Here is a 19332-nt window from a genome sequence, read left to right on the forward strand (position 1 = left end):
GTAAATGTACTGAAGATTTGTCTGGATAGCATCCAGACTTAGATTTTTCGGGACCAAAACCCTTGACTCGATCAACTTCACATTTGAGGTTTTGCCATTGGGCAAAATTTCATCCAGATCGGCTAACCTTTATGATGGGGGCGGGGCTTCAAAATACTTGAATCATATTTCCTATGCCACTTGTGTTAAAACTCTTAATATTTCAGTTTTTGCACTGTGCTAATCCTGTTTGAGCAATTCAACGGTACCAATAGCGACACCTGTTGCCAGACAAAAGAGATAGTTTTTACACTTTCATGTTCTGTGCTATGCTGCTTTCAGCAAATTCACTGAAAATTAGTCAGGAGAACATTGAGACAAAGCGAACATTATTAATCTCAAGTTTCATGACTCTTCAAATTTGGCCAAGTTTGCGATTCCAATTACTGAATTGAGCCCGTTGGAGAAATGCGAATAAAGATGTTACCTTTTATAAAACATTGACCTCTACAGTTCGCCTGCATATGCACGAATACATTCATACCCCAATATGTTCATACATCGAACTGTTCATCTTTCAACGTGCTCATGTCTGCAAGGGCCCGTTATAGCTGCTTGCAGCTCTAGTTATTATTCTTCTCCCGAATGAATCGCATTTTTGAGGGCATAAACATGCATGAAAAGTCACCAAAATGTGCACACTCATCGGGCCTGCTGTAAAATTTGGTATTTTCATACATAAAATCTAAAAAATTGATTTTTAGCGCCACCTAGAGTCGAACACTGGGTCTCCTGGGTAACGGCCAGTTTCACCTAGAGCTATGAAATTTTTCAGGCATATATAAGACCTTAAGACCTACAAAAAAGTTATAGAACGCCATGTGCTAGGATGTATAGAACCAGAGATATGATTTTTTTTTATCTGCATTTTTCGACTGTTTTTGGATGTTTGCAGGTGCCAATTTCCTCTTAATAGCTCCTAAACGGTTGACCCGATCAACTTTATATTTGGCATGCTTCATTATCAGCCATAGGACAACAACTAAGCAAAATTTAAAGAAGATCGGCCAACATATATGATGGGGGCGGGGCTTTAAATTATGCGTTTCAAATTTCCTTCGCCATGAGCAACAAAAACCTTAATAACTCCAATGTGCAAGCTTTAAAAAATCTGCAACTTTACAGAAAATTTACGAGTTATGTCCTTAAAATATCTGCATGATAAATTTTCAAATTAATTACAGCGCCACCTAGTTAGAGGCAAAAATGTCATTTTTTAAACTTTCATGTATTGCGCAAAGACCCTAAGAGTAAATGAACTGAAAATTTGTCCGAAAAGCATCGAGACTTAGAGAAAATGGGTTTTCAAATTTTACGACTTTGTGATAAAGAGGGTGGTCTGTATGCCACCTCAGTTGGAGTTTTACCAAATCAGCAAAACTTGCCCATATGATCTTTAAAATGGCAGCCCCTTCCGACCCAATTGACCTAGACCTATGACATTTTTTATGCATATGTAGGACCTCAAGAACTACAAAAACATTATAGAGCACCATATGTTAGGATGTACAGAACCAGAGTTATCAATTATTGAATGTAGCATTTGGCCTAATTTTCTACATTTTTCGGTACCGAAACCCTTGACCCGATCAACTTCACATTTGGCGTGCCCCATTATCTGACATAGAGGCACACCTGGGCAAAATTTCATGAAGATCGGCTAAAATATATGATGGGGGTGGGGCCTCAAAATAGGTGTTTCAAACTAAAATTTCATTCGCCATGAGCAACACAAACCCGAATAACTCCAATGTGCAAGCTTTAAAAAATATGAAACTTTACGGAAAATACACTAGTGATGGCTTTAAAATATCTGAATGGTTATTTATCAAATAAAATAGCGCCACCTAGTTACAGGCAAAATTTTCATTTTTTAAACTTTCATGTGTTGTGCTAAGCCTGTAAGAGTAAATGTACTAAAAATTTGTCCAAATAGCATCGAGACTTAGAGATTAAAGGTATCTATGTGCCACCCCAAAGTCAGAGTTGGCTCACATCAGCTAAACTTACTGTTATTGAGCACAGGTGATAATAAAACAGCAGCCAGTTCCGTCCCGTTTGACCTAGAGCTACGAAATTTTTTATGCATATCTAATATCTCAAGACCTACAAAAACATGATAGAGCGCCATATGTTAGGATGTACAGAACCAGAGTTATGAATTGTTGAATGTAGCTTTTGGCCCGATTTTGTACATTTTTCGGTACCAAAACCCTTGACCCGATCAACTTCACATTTGACGTGCTCCATTATCTGACAGAGTGGCACAACTGGGCAAAATTTCGTCAAGATTGGCTAACATATATGATGGGGGCGGGGCTTCAAAATACATGATTCAAATTTCCTTTGACACCAATGACAAAAACCTTAGTATTTCAATTTTTGCGCTGTGCAATTCTTGTTTGAGCAAATTAAATGAAAATAGGCCAGAATAGCGTTGAGGCATGAAACATGAAGGTTCTCCAATTTTACAAGTTTTTGCCATTATGTTGTCTCAAAGTTCGATGTCTCGCAAATACCAAAAAGTTTCTGTAATTGAACCCAGATAGTCTCATCTTTTCTAAATTTCATATAGTTGATGGGAGTTCAATGTAAAACACACCTAGTAACCAGTTTTTTGTCATCCTGCGAGCGCCACCTGGTGGTAGCAAAAAATGTCATTACAGTCGGAGGATTGCAGCCAAACCCAGTCGGATCGCCTGACAGCTACCAACATTTGTAAGCATATGCTGGACCCAAAGACCTAAATAACAATCAAAGACAGCCATACGCTAGGATGTAGAGAAAAAGAGTTATGGATTTTTGAATTTGCATATTTGATGCATTTATGGCCTTTTGTAAGTCTTACACTGCTGCCACCTTCTATTAAACTGTTGACACCATCAACTTTAAATTACATTGTCATTTATAGGTACCTTGTTGAGCCTGTCAAAGTAATATCACTGAAGTTTTTTCAGACAGGCCTTCAGACACGCTTAATTTCTTCCACCAAATATTACGATGTTTTGATAATGGCCGTGGCCTATTCAACAGTGCTCATTATGACCATTTATCGTAACAGTAAATGCTGATGTAGTTTGTCCCAAGTAATATCACTGAAGTTTTTTAAGAAAGGCCTTCAGACACACTTAATTTCTTCCACCAAATATTACGATGTTTTGATAATGGCCGTGGCTTATTCAACAGTGCTCATTATGACCATTTATCGTAACAGTAAATGCTGATGTAGTTTGTCCCAGATGATCTCATCTTCTCACGACTTCACACGTTGATTGAAAGTCAATTCCTACAGACATCAACAAACATATTCCACCATAGTGCTACAATCACCTCGTGGCAGAAAATATATTACCAAGTTTGCAATTCCAATTACTCAGTTATGCCCGTTGGACAAATACTAATGAAAATTTTACCTTTTCTAGAACATTGACCTTTACAGTTTGCCTGCATATTGCCGAATACATTCATACCCAAATTTGTTCAGACCTCGGAACTGTTCATCCTTCAACGTGCTCATGTCTGCGAGGGCCTGTTATAGCTGCTTGCAGCTGTAGTTATTATTATTATTATTCTCCAAAGTAAATCGCATTTTTGACGGCCTAAACATGCACGAAAAGTCACCAAAATTTGCACACTCATCGGGCCTGTTGTAAAATTTTGTATTTTGGTGTTTTCTTACATAAAATCTAAAAAATTGATTTTTAGCGCCACCTCGGGTCCATCACCTAGAGCAATGAATTTTTTTTAGGATATATAGGACTTCAAGACTTACAAAAAAGTTATAGAACGCCATATGCTAGGATGTACAGAACCGGAGATACACATTTTTTTATGTGCCTTTTTGGACCATTTTTGGATGTTTGCAGGTAGCAAATTCTTCTTAATAGCTCCTAAACAATTAAGCCGATCAACTTTAAATTTGATGTGCTCCATTATCAGGTTTAGGCATAAGCGGTGAAAGAAATTCATATTTTTCAATTTCAATATATCAATAAAATAGTGTGTACATGGAACTGTGTTATTCTAATAAAGATTGACACGACGTAATGTCAGTATAAAGCAGATATGGTCCTGGCCCAGGGGAAATAAAGACAAGTCGGCACCTCCAAAAGGAACCGATAGCATTCCCCAAGACAACATTCCACCAGGAACAAAAGGCTAGGTGTGGCCTTCAAGAGATGATATCTGCCAGGGTTTATGGTGGACAGACCTCCTCCCGCTTCAAAGAACAAAGACTTTTGAAGACGCCATCCCCACACAAACAAACACCCACGCCTGCACAACACCATCCCCACACAAACAGACCCCCACGCATGCACACACGCACGCACGCACGTGCACACACACACACACACACACACACACACACACACACACACACACACTTGCATTCCACAGTGGGACTAGATGCCCCAAAAGGGTATAAGAACTGAATGCTGAAGGTGAAACGTTGCCATTTTCTGCTCCGACCTGCAGGACTGGCCCGAGGCCTCGTTTACTTTCCCACTCTGTCTGGATTAGATCAATTGTTTCACTATGTTGTGGTATGGGCGATCTTTCAACAAAAATGAACACGCTAGGAACTAGTTTAAGACAAGAAGCTTTTTCTAGATTCCTTCAGCGGTCAGATAACAAATGGATGTGGGGGTTATCAGTCGTCAAAAACACAAAATTCATGAGAGTTGTCAATAATTTCTTATATAACATTTTGAAAAATATATAATTTATTTTTATCATACAATCATACTGTTTAAGTGTGCTTGATTTTTCTCTCAACATATTTCTGATTAATGGTTTTGAAGATCTATTCAACATGTTCTTACAAAGAAGGATTCTCCTGGACCTCTCCAGAAATTTTGAATACTTCTCACCTTTTCACATCACTTTGCACAGTGTATACGGAAACATGTAAGGTCCCACAGGTAGGAGTTCGAAAAGTTTTGAGAAAACCTACACCAATCCTTTGATTTTTAATGCTCACTGCACAAATAGTTAATTACCAGAACTACCTTTTTTTTTTCCTATTCTGATTGTCCAATGTACAGACTTTTGAAGATCAAGACCAAACTTTTAATTGACAACATCAAACCTACCTGTGTGAATCAGCTTCACATGTCGTTGTAAATAGCGGTCGATGGTGAAGACCTTGCTACATCCAGGATGGGGACAGGGGCGCTCTCTTACCTCTTCATGGTGCTCTTTTATATGTTTCTGGAGAACAAGGGCAAGGTGAAAACAGGGACTTAGTTTAATATAAATTTCAAACACTATCTCTGATGTTTCATAAGTGTCCCTCTCAACTGTTAGCAGAGTTGTTTGTTGTAGACATGTATCGATGTACAGTCAGCCCCCGGCTTACGAGCACCCTGATTTGCGAACAATTCGCCTTACGAGCGTGGATCAGGGAGATTTTTGTCCTCCGCTTACGAGCAAACCTCTCGTCTTGCGAGCATTCCGACAAACCAGCCATTGAGTATGTAGAAATATTCTCGCCTAACTGCGTCAACATATTCAGCAGATGCGTCATCTACAGTCATTAACAGATACTTATGGCGGTAACGTGAACGCTATTGGTCTTACAATCACACACTGACTGTCTCACTCACGGTGTCTAAATATATTACCATTTAAGTGTAGTGTTTGTACAGCTAAAGGGAAAAACAGCTGACATGAAATTAAATGTGCCGATTGCAGGACAAAGAATTGTCATTGGTTTAAATGTGTTTTTTTTTAATTAATTGTCAATACATTCCAACCGTTTAAAGAAAAGTGCGAATAATTATCAGTCAGTCAAGGAGACGCCAATATGCTATTGGTCGATTAAGGTCACCCGGTCTCACTCACGGAGATGCTATTGGCCGGCGTCACACGTCAATCACAGAAATGCCGATATGCTATTGGCCAAACGCCTTTATCTAGCTTGATGGGACAGGATGGAAGGAAGTAGACAAAATGAGTGAAAAACGGAATGTTTTGAAGACTTTGCAAACTTTATCTGTTAGACATAGCTTCTAAAATTACTAGCAGCGGTAAAGGAAGAAATAAGAGGATGATGTTTTAGTATCTCCGTGATTTGCACCATGACTGAAAGAGTTACTGTAACACTGTAAGAGCAATAGCCTATATGCGTTGCCGTATTAACTCAAGAGGTTAATCTCTGCACCCTGTTACGGCTGGTATTACAGTGCCATATAATGGTTGCTTGACAAAACTGCATGTCATGTTAGTCGGCGACCTCCCGACATGCTTTGGGACAGCGCCATTTATGCAATTCTGTGAATTGTAACCAATGGTGAACTGACGCTCGAACAAGCCATAAGTGTGGTGCCTAGTAAATACAACTCGTACAACCTCCCCTCCGCCTCCACCCAGCTCAATTTACGTCGGGAAAAACAGCTGACATGAAATTAAGTGTGCCGATTGCAGGACAAAAAATCGTCACAGGTTTAAATGTGTTTTAATCAATAAGATGTCAATACATTCCAACCGTTTAAAAAAAAAGGGCGAATAATTATCAGTCAGTCAAGGAGACGCCAATATGCTATTGGTCGATTAAGGTCACCTGGTCTCACTCACGGAGATGCTATTGGCCGGCGTCACACGTCAATCACAGAAGTGCCGATATGCTATTGGCCGAACGCCTTTATCTAGCTTGATGGCACAGCTGGTTGGGATGGAAGGAAGTAGAGAAAACCCTGACTGAAAAAGTTACTTTGACACGGTAAGACCAATAGCATATCTGATTTACCGTATTGACTTTGAGCATTCATCTCTGCTCATCTCTGCTTATCTCAGCACAAGTCACGTCTTTCCAAATGTAAAAGTCATTTTTCCTTTATATTTGTTATTTAATGCAACTGTACAGTAGATTATGTCACTTAATATTAATATATGTATACGGCGTGATGATTTTACCTAAGGCTTCTGCGCGCGTTGCACGCATTCACGAATTAACATGGGTCTGGATTGCCCGCAATACGAGCAATTCGAGATACGAGCGTAGCCGCTGAACGGATTAAGTTCGTAACCCGGGGGCCCACTGTATTTTGATTGTATCACACCAAAATGCCCAAATAAAGACACATTTGTACTTACTTAGACTTCCTAAATCACACAATCTCTGATCTCACTGAAGCAAATAGAGTGAACCTGGGCCAGCTCGCCAAAAAAAAAAAAAAAAAAAAAAAAAAAAAAAAACAAAGTAAATACATTTTTCACACTACAGAGAACACAATTTCTGGAGAAATTGCATGTGAAGGCTGAATGAAAAATCTTGGAATGATTTAGAATAACATCAAACGTGGACTGATATTGAATGTCACAAATATATTGTGACGTGGAATGAGCGGAACATGTTGAAGGTAAAATGGTCAAAATATATAGAAAAACAGGATCAAATGAGGGAAAAAAATGTGGCTTTCTTTTAGGATTTTTAAAAAAATGTGGTAGGAATAAGCGCGAAAGTTAAATGTTGGAACAGAATAAGAACAAGTGGGGAAAAAAAGACGCAAATTTAAATGACTGAAAAATAATTCAAAAACAAGGATAGAAGGAAGCAAGGAAACCAGGGAAGAGGGAAACAAGAAAATGAGGAACCAAGCAAACAAGAAGGTAAGGAATCAAGGAAGCTAGTAATGAAAAATAGAAGGAAGGAAACCAGGGAACAAAGACATCAGGACGCAATAACACTCGGACGCAATGCAGGAGTCGGCGCCTGCATCTCCGAACAATAGAATATTTAATACGGTTTTCAATATGCGTGGTGCGAAATGATTTAATGACAGACCGATTTAAAAGCTAAAACAATTAGATTCTGTTTGACTCAGCGAGATTACCATTTGATTCGATATGGTGGGAGCTCGGTTCAAAAGTATATGATGCATTGACAGATTCAATATGTTTCTCAAGATTTTATAAAGCGGAATTATTCTGTTTGATGCATATTCTGTTTGATGCACACAGATCTTTAAAATCAAAAATTGATTTTCCATTTCAAGCCGTTTTTTGCTACACTTCCACAAGGCAGCAAGGAAACAAAGAATCAAGGAGGGAAAAGAAGACAACCAGGGAGGAAGATAGCATTAATGGTCTGCTTAATATTTTGGCCAATATGACCACCCCATTGGGGTAACGTTCACACAATGATATGGGGTATACCTAGACAGCCCTGCTGACCTCCACCAAATTTGACGAAGTTTCGATAATGGGCGTGGCCTCTACTTCCATTTTCATTCCAAAGCTTTATCGGTCCAGTAAAAGCTGCTGTAATTTGACCTAAACTATCTGATCTTCTCACAATTTCACACATTGGATGAAAATATTCTCCTGAACACATCGATAAACATATATTTCAGTTTAAAGCTAGCGCCACCTAGTGGCTGCTAAAAATGTCAGTCGAAAGATTACAGTCAATCCTGTTTGGTTTGACCGACAGCTATGAAACTTCTTAGGCAAATGGAGGACTGTAAGACCTACAAAAAAGGAGTGATGTGCTAAGATGTACAGAAAAATTGTTGTGAATTTTTTTAAAGTGCAGTTTTGCCCCATTCTTAGACATTAGCTGGTCTCAAACTAGTGCCTTTTTGTCAAACAGTTCACCCCATTACCTTCAACTTTGGCATGGGTCATTATCCGACAGAGGGGCACACATAGTCCAAATATCGTGAAGATCTCATGACATATAAATTGGGGGTGGAGTTTCAAATTATGTTTCATATTTCCTTCGCCAAGAGTGACAAAAACCTGAATAACTCAGCTGTGACAGCTTCAAACCATCTGAAACTTAACTGGGACTTTAAAAGTCATGCCCTAATACAGCTATGTGATAAACTTTCAAATCATATACAGCGCCACCCAGTGGCGGACAAAAATCTCATTTTTATACTTTTATGTACTGTGCAATGCCTGTTTAACTAAATGAACTGAAAAATGGTCAGAAAAGCTATGACACATTGGAACATGAAGCTTCTCAACTTTTATGAATTTTCAATAAAGGGCGTGGCCTCTATGCCAACTCAAAGTCCGATGTCTCGCCAAAACGGTAAAAGTTGCTGTAATTGGACCTAGACGATCTGATACTTTTAAAACTTCATATATGGGATGGGAGTCCAATGTGAAACACACCTACAAGCCTATTTTTTTTCATAGTACGAGCGCCACCTAGTGGTAGCAAAATAGCAAATCCTTAATGTTATTATGTACTCTGCTGATCTCCTTGAAGTGATATCCCTTAAATGTTTTCTGAAAAGCCAGTGGCCATGCCTTGTGCCCTCCAAAAATCAGTATGATGTTTCGACAGTGGGTGTGGCCTATACGGCATTGAAAGTCACAAAATTGTAATGATATAAGCTGCAGTAACTCAACCCACATTGTCCCACCCTGTCTAAATTTTACATATTTGGTAAGAGTTCTGCACTGAAGTCATCCACAACTAATTTTTCATCGTTCATACTCCTTTGTTCATACCCCGACCTGTTCATACCCCAACGTCCACAGGTCTGCGAGGGCCCTTTATAGCTGCTTGCAGCTCTAGTTATTATTATTAGGGCCCGAGCAGCTACCGCTGCGAGAGCCCTCTTGTTTTTCTTCGGATTATTATTATTAGGGCCCGAGCCGCTACCGCTGCGAGAACCCTCTTGTTTTTCTCTGGATTATTATTATTAGGGCCCGAGCAGCTACCACTGCGAGAACCCTCTTGTTTTTCTCTGGATTATTATTATTATTAGTATTAGGGCCCGAGCAGCTACCGCTGCGAGAGCCCTCTTGTTTTTCTCCGGATTATTAGGGCCCGAGCAGAGACCACTGCGAGGTCCCTATTGTTCCTCCCCAGATTATTATTATTTTTATTATTAGGGCTCGAGCAGTGACCACTGCAAGGTCCGTATTGTTCCTCCCCAGATTATTATTATTATTAGGGCCCGAGCAGCTACCGCTGCGAGAGCCCTCTTGTTTTTCTCCGGATTATTAGGGCCCGAGCAGCTACCGCTGCAAGAGCCCTCGTTTTTCTCCGGATTATTAGGGCCCGAGCAGCTACCGCTGCGAGAGCCCTCTTGTTTTTCTCCGGATTATTATTATTAGGGCCCGAGCAGCTATCGCTGTGAGAGCCTTCTTGTTTTTCTCCGGATTATTAGGGCCCGAGCAGCTACCGCTGCGAGAGCCCTCTTGTTTTTCTCCAAATTATTATTATTATTATTAGGGCCCGAGCAGCTACCGCTGCGAGAGCCCTCTTGTTTTTCTCCGGATTATTATTATTATTATTAGGGCCCGAGCAGCTACCGCTGCAAGAGCCCTCGTTTTTCTCTGGATTATTAGGGCCCGAGCAGCTACCGCTGCGAGAGCCCTCTTGTTTTTCTCCGGATTATTATTATTAGGGCCTGAGCAGCTATCGCTGCGAGAGCCCTCTTGTTTTTCTCCGGATTATTATTAGGGCCCGAGCAGCTACCGCTGCGAGAGCCCTCTTATTTTTCTCCGGATTATTAGGGCCCGAGCAGCTACCGCTGCGAGAGCCCTCTTGTTTTTCTCCGTATTATTATTATTATTATTATTAGGGCCCGAGCAGCTACCGCTGCGAGAGCCCTCTTGTTTTTTTTCCGGATTATTATTATTATTATTAGGGCCCGAGCAGCTACCGCTGCGAGAGCCCTCTTGTTTTTCTCCGGATTATTATTATTATTATTATTATTATTATTAGGGCCCGAGCAGCTACCGCTGCGAGAGCACTCTTGTTTTTCTCCGGATTATTATTATTATTATTAGGGCCCGAGCAGTGACCACTGCGAGGTCCCTATTGTTCCTCCCCAGATTATTATTATTATTATTATTATTATTAGGGCCTGAGCAGTGACCACTGCGAGGTCCCTATTGTTCCTCCCCAGATTATTATTATTATTATTATTATTCTCCAAAGTAAATCGCAAATGTGAGGGCCTAAACATGCACGAAAAGTCACCAAAATTTGCACACTCATCGGGCCTGCTGTAAAATTAGGTATTTTGGTGTGTTCATACATAAAATCTAAAAAATTGATTTTTAGCGCCACCTAGAGTCGAACACTTCTCCGGGGTCACGGCCAGTTTCACCTAGAACTTTGAAATTTTTTAGGCATATATAGTACCTCAAGACCTACAAAAAAGTTACAGAACACCATATGCTAGGATGTACAGAACCAGAGCTATGAATTTTTTTATGTGCCTTTTTGGACCATTTTTGGATGTTTGCAGGTAGCAAATTCTTCTTAATAGCTCCTAAACAATTAAGCCGATCAACTTTAAATTTGGCGTGTTCCATAATCACGCTTAGGGCCACGTTTGGGTGAAATTTCGTGAAGATCGGCCAACATATATGATGGAGGCGGGGCTTTAAATTATTTGTGTCAAATTTCCTTCGCCAAGAGCAACAAAAACCTTAATACCTCCAATGTGCAAGCTTAAAAAAATCTGACACTTTACGGAAAATTTATTAGTTATGTCCTTAAAAAATCCGCATGATAAATTTTAAAATTATTTACAGCGCCACCTAGTTACAGACAAAAATGTCAATTTTTAAACTTTCATGTGTTGTGCTAAGCCCGTCAGAGTAAATGTACTGAAGATTTGTCCGAATAGCATCGAGACTTAGAGATTAAAGGTATCCAAATTTTATGACTTTGTGATAAAGTGGGTGGTCTGTATGCAACCCCAAATTCGGAGTTTACTCAAGTCATCTAAACTTACTGTAATTGAGCCCAAGTGATCATAAAACGAGAGTCAGTTCTTACCCGTTTGACCTAGAGCTACGAAATTTTATATGTATATGTAAGATCTCAAGACCTACAAAAACATCAAAGAGCGCCATGTGTTAGGATGTACAGAACCAGAGTTATCAATTGTTGAATGTAGCATTTGGCCCGATTTTGTACATTTTTCGGAACCAAAACCCTTGACCCGATCAACTTCACATTTGAGGTGCTCCATTACCTGACAGAGTGGCACCATTGGGCAAAATTTCATCAAGGTCGGCTAACCTATATGATGGGGGCGGGGCTTCAAAATACTTGAATCATATTTCCTATGCCACCAGTGTTAAAAAGCTTAATATTTCCGTTTTTGCACTGTGCTAATCCTGTTTGAGCAATTTAATGGTACCAATAGCGACACCTGGTGCCTGACAAAAGAGATAGTTTTTACAGTTTCATGTTCTCTGCTTTGCTGCTTTCAGCAAATTCACAGAAAATTAGTCAGGAGAATATTGAGACAAAGCGAACTCAAGTTTCAAGTCTCAAGTTTCATTACTTCAAATTTGGGCCTGGCCTTTACATCGCCTCAAAGTCCGATGTCTAGCCAGACCGGTAAAACTTAATGTAATTGGACCAAGATGATCTTCTTTAAATTTCATTTTGGGAGTACAATGCCAAACACACTTTTTTTGCTCGTAGTGCGGGCGCCACCTGGTGGCAGCAAGAAATTACATTTTCATTTATAGGTACCTTGTTGAGCCTGTCAAAGTAATATCACTGAAGTTTTTTCAGACAGGCCTTCAGAAACGCTTAATTTCTTCCATCAAATATTACGATGTCTTGATCATGGCCGTGGCCTATTCAGCAGTGCTCATCCATTTATCGTAACAGTAAATGCTGATGCAGTTTGTCCCAGATGATCTCATCTTTTCACGACTTCACACGTTGATTGAAAGTCAATTCCTTCAGACATCAACAAACATATATTCCATCGTAGTGCTAGAATCACCTCAGAATCACCACAGACAATAAAAATGTTACCTTTTCTAGAACATTGACCTCTACAGTTCGCCTGCATATGCACAAATACATTCATACCCAAATTGGTCCATACCTCAGAACTGTTCATCCTTTAACGTGCTCATGTCTGCGAGGGCCCGTTATAGCTGCTTGCAGCTCTAGTTAGGGCCCGAGCAGCTACCGCTGCGAGAGCCCTCTTGTTTTTCTCCGGATTATTATGATTATTATTATTATTATTATTATTAGGGCCCGAGCAGCTACCGCTGCGAGAGCCCTCTTGTTTTTCTCCGGATTATTAGGGCCCGAGCAGCTACCGCTGCGAGAGCCCTCTTGTTTTTCTCCGGATTATTATTATTATTATTATTATTATTATTATTGTTATTATTTACTGTGCAGCGCTTTTCCATTTTTGAGGGCCTAAACATGCACGAAAAGTCACCAAAATTTGCACATTTGTCGGGCCCGGTGAAAAATTTGATATTTTTGTGTTTCCCAAAACAATGCAAAAAAAATGGCTCTACAGCGCCACCTAAGGTCGAAAAAGTGCACCTGGTCCCGGCCCGTTTGACCTAGAGCTACGAAAATTTTTTGGCATATGTAGGACCTAGAGACCTACAAAAAAGTCAGCGTGAGCCATGTGCTCAGATGTACAGAAAAAGAGTTATGAATTTTTGAATGTGCATTTTTGGCCCATTTTTGCACGTTTGCAGGTCCCAAACTGCTCCTTGTTTCTCCTAAACGCTTTACTCAATCGCCTTCAAATTTGCTGTGGTATATAATTAGACATAGGGGCACAAGTGGGCAAAATTTGGTGCAGATCCGCTGACGTATATGATAGGGGCGTGGCTTCAAATTATGTGTTCAATTTTTCCTTCGCCAAGAGAGACATAAACCTTAATAACTTTGATGTACTAGCTTAAAAAAATCTAAAACTTCATAGACAGATGGAAACTTATGTCTTTAACACCTTTAAAAAAAGTTTTTTTAAATACCTACTAGCGCCGCCTAGTGGTTGATTAAAATGTCATTTTTTACACTTACATGTATTGTGCTCAGTCTGAGTAAAATAACAGAAAATTGGTCAGAACACCATTAAGACATGGAATATTAAGGTTTTAAAATTTTATGACTTTTCGATAATGGGCGTGGTCTGCACGCCACTTCAAAGTCAGATGACTCGCCAAAACGAAAAAAGTGGCTGTAATTGGCCCCAAAATGGCCTTATGAGTGAAAAATAGCCTCTCACTCCCGGCTCATTTGACCTAGAGCTACAAAAATTTGTAGCCTTATGTAGGACCTCGAGCCCTACAAAAAAGTCAGCGCGAGCCATATGCTCAGATGTACAGAAAGAGCGTTATGAATTTTTGAATGTGCACTTTTGGCCCGTTTTTGCTCATTTGCAGGTCCGGAACTGTTCCTTTTTTCTCCTATACGCTTGACCCAATTGACTTCAAATTTGCTGTGGTGTTTTATCTGACTGAGAGGCACAAGTGTTCAAATTTTCGTGAAGATCCGCCATCAAATATGTTGGGGGCGGGGCTTCATATTATGCCTTTGATGTTTACTTTGCCACATGTGAAACAAACCTTTATAACTCAGCTTTACAAGCTTGGAAAAATCTGAAACTTCACAGACACATGGAGACTCAAGCCCTTAACACAAGTGTTTAAAAAAAATTGCTTATAAGGCCACCTAGTGGCAAACAAAAATGTCAGTCTGATGTCTCGCCAAAACGAACAAAGTTGCTGTGATTGGTTCCAGATGGTCTTATCTTTTCTAAACTTCATATATTTGATGGGTTTCCAATGCGGAATACACCTATCAACGTATTTTTTGTTATAGTGCGAGCGCCACCTAGTGGCAGCCAAAAATATAGCATTTTTTAAACGTTTTTATGTGTTTAGCTGAGCCCTTTGAAGTAATATCGCTGAAATTAAGTCTGAAAAGCCTCTAGACAGCCTTGCTGACCTCCGCCAAATTTTACGAAGTTTCGATAATGGGTGTGGCCTCTACGACCATTTTCATTCCGAAGCTTTATCTGTCCAGTAAAAGTTGCTGTAATTTGACCCAGATGATCTGATCTTCTCACAATTTCACACATTGGATGAAAATATTCTCCTGAACATATCGACAAAAATATATTCCAGTTTGAAGCTAGCGCCACCTAGTGGCTGCAAAAAATGTCATGAGTCGAAAGATTACAGTCAATCCTGTTTGGTTTGACCTACAGCTATGAAACTTTGTAGGCAAATGAAGGACTGTAAGACCTACAAAAAAGTGAATAGAAGTGATGTGCTAGGATGTACAGAAAAATTGTTATGAATTTTTTTAATGTTCAGTTTTGTCCCCTTCTTAGACACTATCTGGTCTCAAACTAGTACCTTTTCTCTTAAACCATTCACCCCCATTACCTTCAACTTTGGCATGAATCATTATCCAACTGAGGGGCACACATAGTCCAAATATCGTGAAGATCTCTTGACATAAAAGATCGGGGCGGAGCTTCAATTGGAACATTAAGGTTCTCAACTTTTATGACTTTTCATAAAAAGGCGTGGCCTCTATGCCAACTCAAAATCCAATGTCTCGCGAAAACGGTAAAAGTTGCTGTAATTGGACCTAGACGATCTGATATTTTTAAAACTTCATAAATGGGATGGGAGTCCAATGTGAAACACACCTACAAGCCTATTTTTTATCATAGTACGAGCGCCACCTAGTGGCAGCAAAAAATATAGCAAATCCTTAATGTTTTTATGTACTCTGCTGAGCCCCTTGAAGTGATATCCCTTAAATGTTTTCTGAAAAGCCAGTGGCCATGCCTTATGCCCTCCACAAATCAGTACGATGTTTTGACAGTGGGTGTGGCCTATATGGCATTGAAAGTCACAAAATTGGAACAATAAAAGCTGCAGTAACTCCACCCACATTGTCCCACCTTTTTACATATTTGGTAAGAGTCCTGCACTGAAGTCATCTACAACTACTTTTTCATCATTCATAGTCCTTGTTCATACCCCGACCTGTTCATACCCCAACGTGCACAGGTCTGCGAGGGCCCTTTATAGCTGCTTGCAGCTCTAGTTTTACTTGCTTTTAGCATGGTTTGTATGGTTTTTACATGTTTTAGCATTTGTTTTTATTATGTGTCAGGGTATCTTGCTTGTACAATATTTATGTGTCCATGGGACATGGGCAATACAGAGGTGCAAATTATTATCTGCAAATATTGCTTGCTGTCTTGTGTTTGTTTTCTCATGTTTGCTGCAGCTACTGAGTCCAAGACAAATTTCCCCCCCATTAAGTATATCGTATCGTATAGTTATTATAATGATGTCAGGTTATGTTAGGCCAGCAGAGAAGGCCTTACTGGACCTGACGGCCCAACACTGATCTCCACTGCATCATGGAGCAGCGATTGATTCAAAATAATTGTTTCTTTCTAAGTGAAAAGTGTGACTGACTTCTGATTAAATGGTGATAACGATGTGTTCACTTTATCATTTTGCGCATGAGTGCAGAACTAGAGTTCAGTGACAGAGCCAGAACTAGTCAGGTATCTGACCTTTAAACCATCAGGAGCTTTATAGACAGCGGTGCAGCCTTGATAGAGACACTTGTAGATGTTCGGCAGCTCCTCCCTACAAATAGAAAACAAAAACGTTGAGGTTGCACCGATAAAATTGTATCAAAGCTAACTATTGTTTACATTATACACCAGAGCTTCACAAAAATTGTATTACTGATTTTTAAAAGTTGATGTAAAGTGGCTCTATTTCTATGTAACTTTTTTGTAGATCATATTCCATTTCTTAGCATTGGAAAATGTTTTTGTCATATAGCATTTAACCCTTAATTCAATCTATCTATCTATATATATATATATATATATATATATATATATATATATATATATATATATATATATATATATATATACATAAATATATACATATATATACATATATATATGTACATATATATATGTACATATATCTGTACATATATATATATATATATATATATATATATATATATATATCTATATCTATATCTATATATATCTATATATATACATACACACACACACACACACACACACACACACACACACACACACACACACACACACACACAGTGGGCCCCTGGTTTACGTATTTTTCATCTTACAAACGTGTTGTCCACCTCTTACGCACAAACCTTTCATCTTACGAACAATCCAACATGCCGGTCATTGTGTCCTTACTATTATTTTCGCTTTGATGCGTCAACAAAATTAACTATTCACGCATGACAAAGAAACGCCGATATGCTATTGGTCTTATAATGTCTCAGTCACGGTGTCAGTCACGGAGATGCCGATATGCTATTGGTCGATTAAGGTCACAGTCCCGGTCTCACTCACGGAGATGCAGATATGCTATTGGCCGGCGTCACGTCAATCACAGAAATGCCGATATGCTATTGGCCGAACACATTCGTCTAGCTTGATGCAAAGCTGGTCGGTGTGTTGCGAAGACTTTGCAAAGTTTATCTGTTAAACATGGCTTCTAAAATTGCAAGTGGCAGTAAAGGAAGAAGTAAGAGGATGATGACAATAGAAACGAAGCAGGAGATAATAAAAAAATACGAAGGAGGCGCACGCATAGTTAACCTTGCTAGTGAGTATGGCCACAACCGCTCGGCAATCTTCTAAGGGCAAGACTTTCCTTGCCAGGGGATGGACCTCAGTCAACAACAAAATGGAAAGGCTTCTTCTATTATGGATTCAAGAGAAGGAAATCACTGGTGATATGCTCTCGTTTAAGAAAAGTTCTCGTTTAAAAAAAAAAAAATTCTGCGAGTTCGTCTGCTCCCCTCCGCCTCCACCCACCACCAGCTCGTCACGTCGCCCCAAAGGTAAATGTCATTTTTCCTTTGTATATTTATGTTATTATATCTAACTGTACAGTCGATTGTTACTAATTTTTAAAATGTGTATAAAGTCGTTTTGTTTTTACCTAAGGTTTTTGCACGCGTTGCATGCATTCACTAATTAACATAGGTTTGGATTGCCCGTCATAAGAGCAATTCGAGTTACGAGCATTGAGTTACGAGCATAGCCGCTGAACGGATTAAGTTCGTAACAGGTGGGCCCACTGTATATATATATATATATATATATATATATATATATATATATATATATATATATATATGTGTGTGTGTGTGTGTGTGTGTGTGTGTGTGTGTGTGTGTGTGTGCGCATGTGAATGTTTTTGTGTTAAGGATATTGAGACATGGAATGTATTTACCCTTTAGGTTTGAACTTGTTCTTCCAGCCAGGTTTAGGTCCAGGTTTCTTTTTTACGTCACGATCTTGTGAGATATTTGGAATGTGTAGTCGCTTGTTAGGTCTAGTTGCTCTGCAAGGAAGAATTTCATTTACTTTTTGGCATTCTACTTCCAGTTGATTTGCAGGAACAAGCATCTTAGTATCTTACAAGTATTTTCTGAGAAATTTAAGACTGCTTTAATGGGAACTTCTCTTTTAACTCATTAAAGTGAGGTTCCACTGTGCATCTTAATGTTGTGCCCATGCCCAGTAGCTTGTCCAAGGAACCCATGGCTTTCTTCCAAGTGGATTTAGAGAATGTTTTTAAGTTGTTTCTACCAACCAATAGAATGAAGAGTGCACAGAGAATCCTTAACCAGATTGAGCTACATGTATTGACAGCTAGGCCCGCTAAAGACCTTTTGGAGATAAAATCTGAAAGGCAGGAATATTCCATTGATTTTTGAGACTGGAGCGGCTTGTTAAATTCAAAATGCATCTGTCAATTGCCTATAAGGGCTTAACACTGCGACCAATTCAACTGCAAATGCATGTTCTCGTAACGACTGCACATTCAAGACACATTGCACTTTCACAAAAGCATACAATATAATTACGTAGAGTGGAGGAGATGAGAAACCCTGATGTGAGTCGCATGTATGGGAGCATTTTGGCAACTAGGGGTAAATGAGTTTTAGATTATGGTAAATCCCACAAACCAATATAAAAATGTTGACATTTTTTACATTTTTCTTGACTCTTGACATTTTCTATTCTAATATTTTACGCGCAAACATGAACAATTCTATTTGCACCGTGGAAAAAATATGCCAAGGAAGCCAAAATTACTTTAACTTAACAGACAACAGCCCTCTCTCAAACTGTAAACTTATGCTGTTATTATACGACATTAGGAATTGTCAGAAAGAATGTAAAGGACATCGGATAAATAGGTTAAGCCCTAGCTGGCTTGAAGGACATTTGATGTGAGTTTGTATGAGAAAATGAAAGTCCAGATTAAGAACTAAATATCCAAAGACAAGATTAAAAAAAGGCAATAAAAAGAGATTAAGGGAATTAGAAATCATACATACAAAAATGAAGGTGAATTTTTCTATTTCGCCCCTCCAGAAAGCCAGAGGCGGTGCTAAAAGCACGGAATAAGCCTTCGCGCAAGCACAAGACAAGAATGCATACCACGTTGACTGTGTCAGTAGGAGTTTCGCTTCGCACACGACCTTGGTTG

The 19332-nt window shown here is 39.3% G+C and overlaps 1 protein-coding gene across 3 annotated transcripts in view; it reads right to left on the minus strand.

The window, feature by feature from the left end:
* The window catches only part of znf276 (zinc finger protein 276), a 71580-nt gene that overhangs the window by 6202 nt on the left and 46046 nt on the right, over positions 1-19332 (minus strand). For all 3 annotated transcript variants that reach the window (XM_088416548.1, XM_088416546.1, XM_088416549.1), the window contains 3 exons: positions 18067-18177; positions 16338-16413; positions 5133-5250 (listed from right to left, as the gene is read on the minus strand). In XM_088416548.1, coding sequence (XP_088272674.1) covers positions 5133-5250; positions 16338-16413; positions 18067-18177 — 305 coding nt within the window. The remainder of the gene's footprint in view (positions 1-5132; positions 5251-16337; positions 16414-18066; positions 18178-19332) is intronic.

Source organism: Hippichthys cyanospilos, chromosome 6 (genome assembly GCF_059441005.1).
Source record: "Hippichthys cyanospilos isolate Australia breed blue-spotted pipefish chromosome 6, RoL_Hcya_1.0, whole genome shotgun sequence".
Lineage (NCBI taxonomy): Eukaryota > Metazoa > Chordata > Actinopteri > Syngnathiformes > Syngnathidae > Hippichthys > Hippichthys cyanospilos.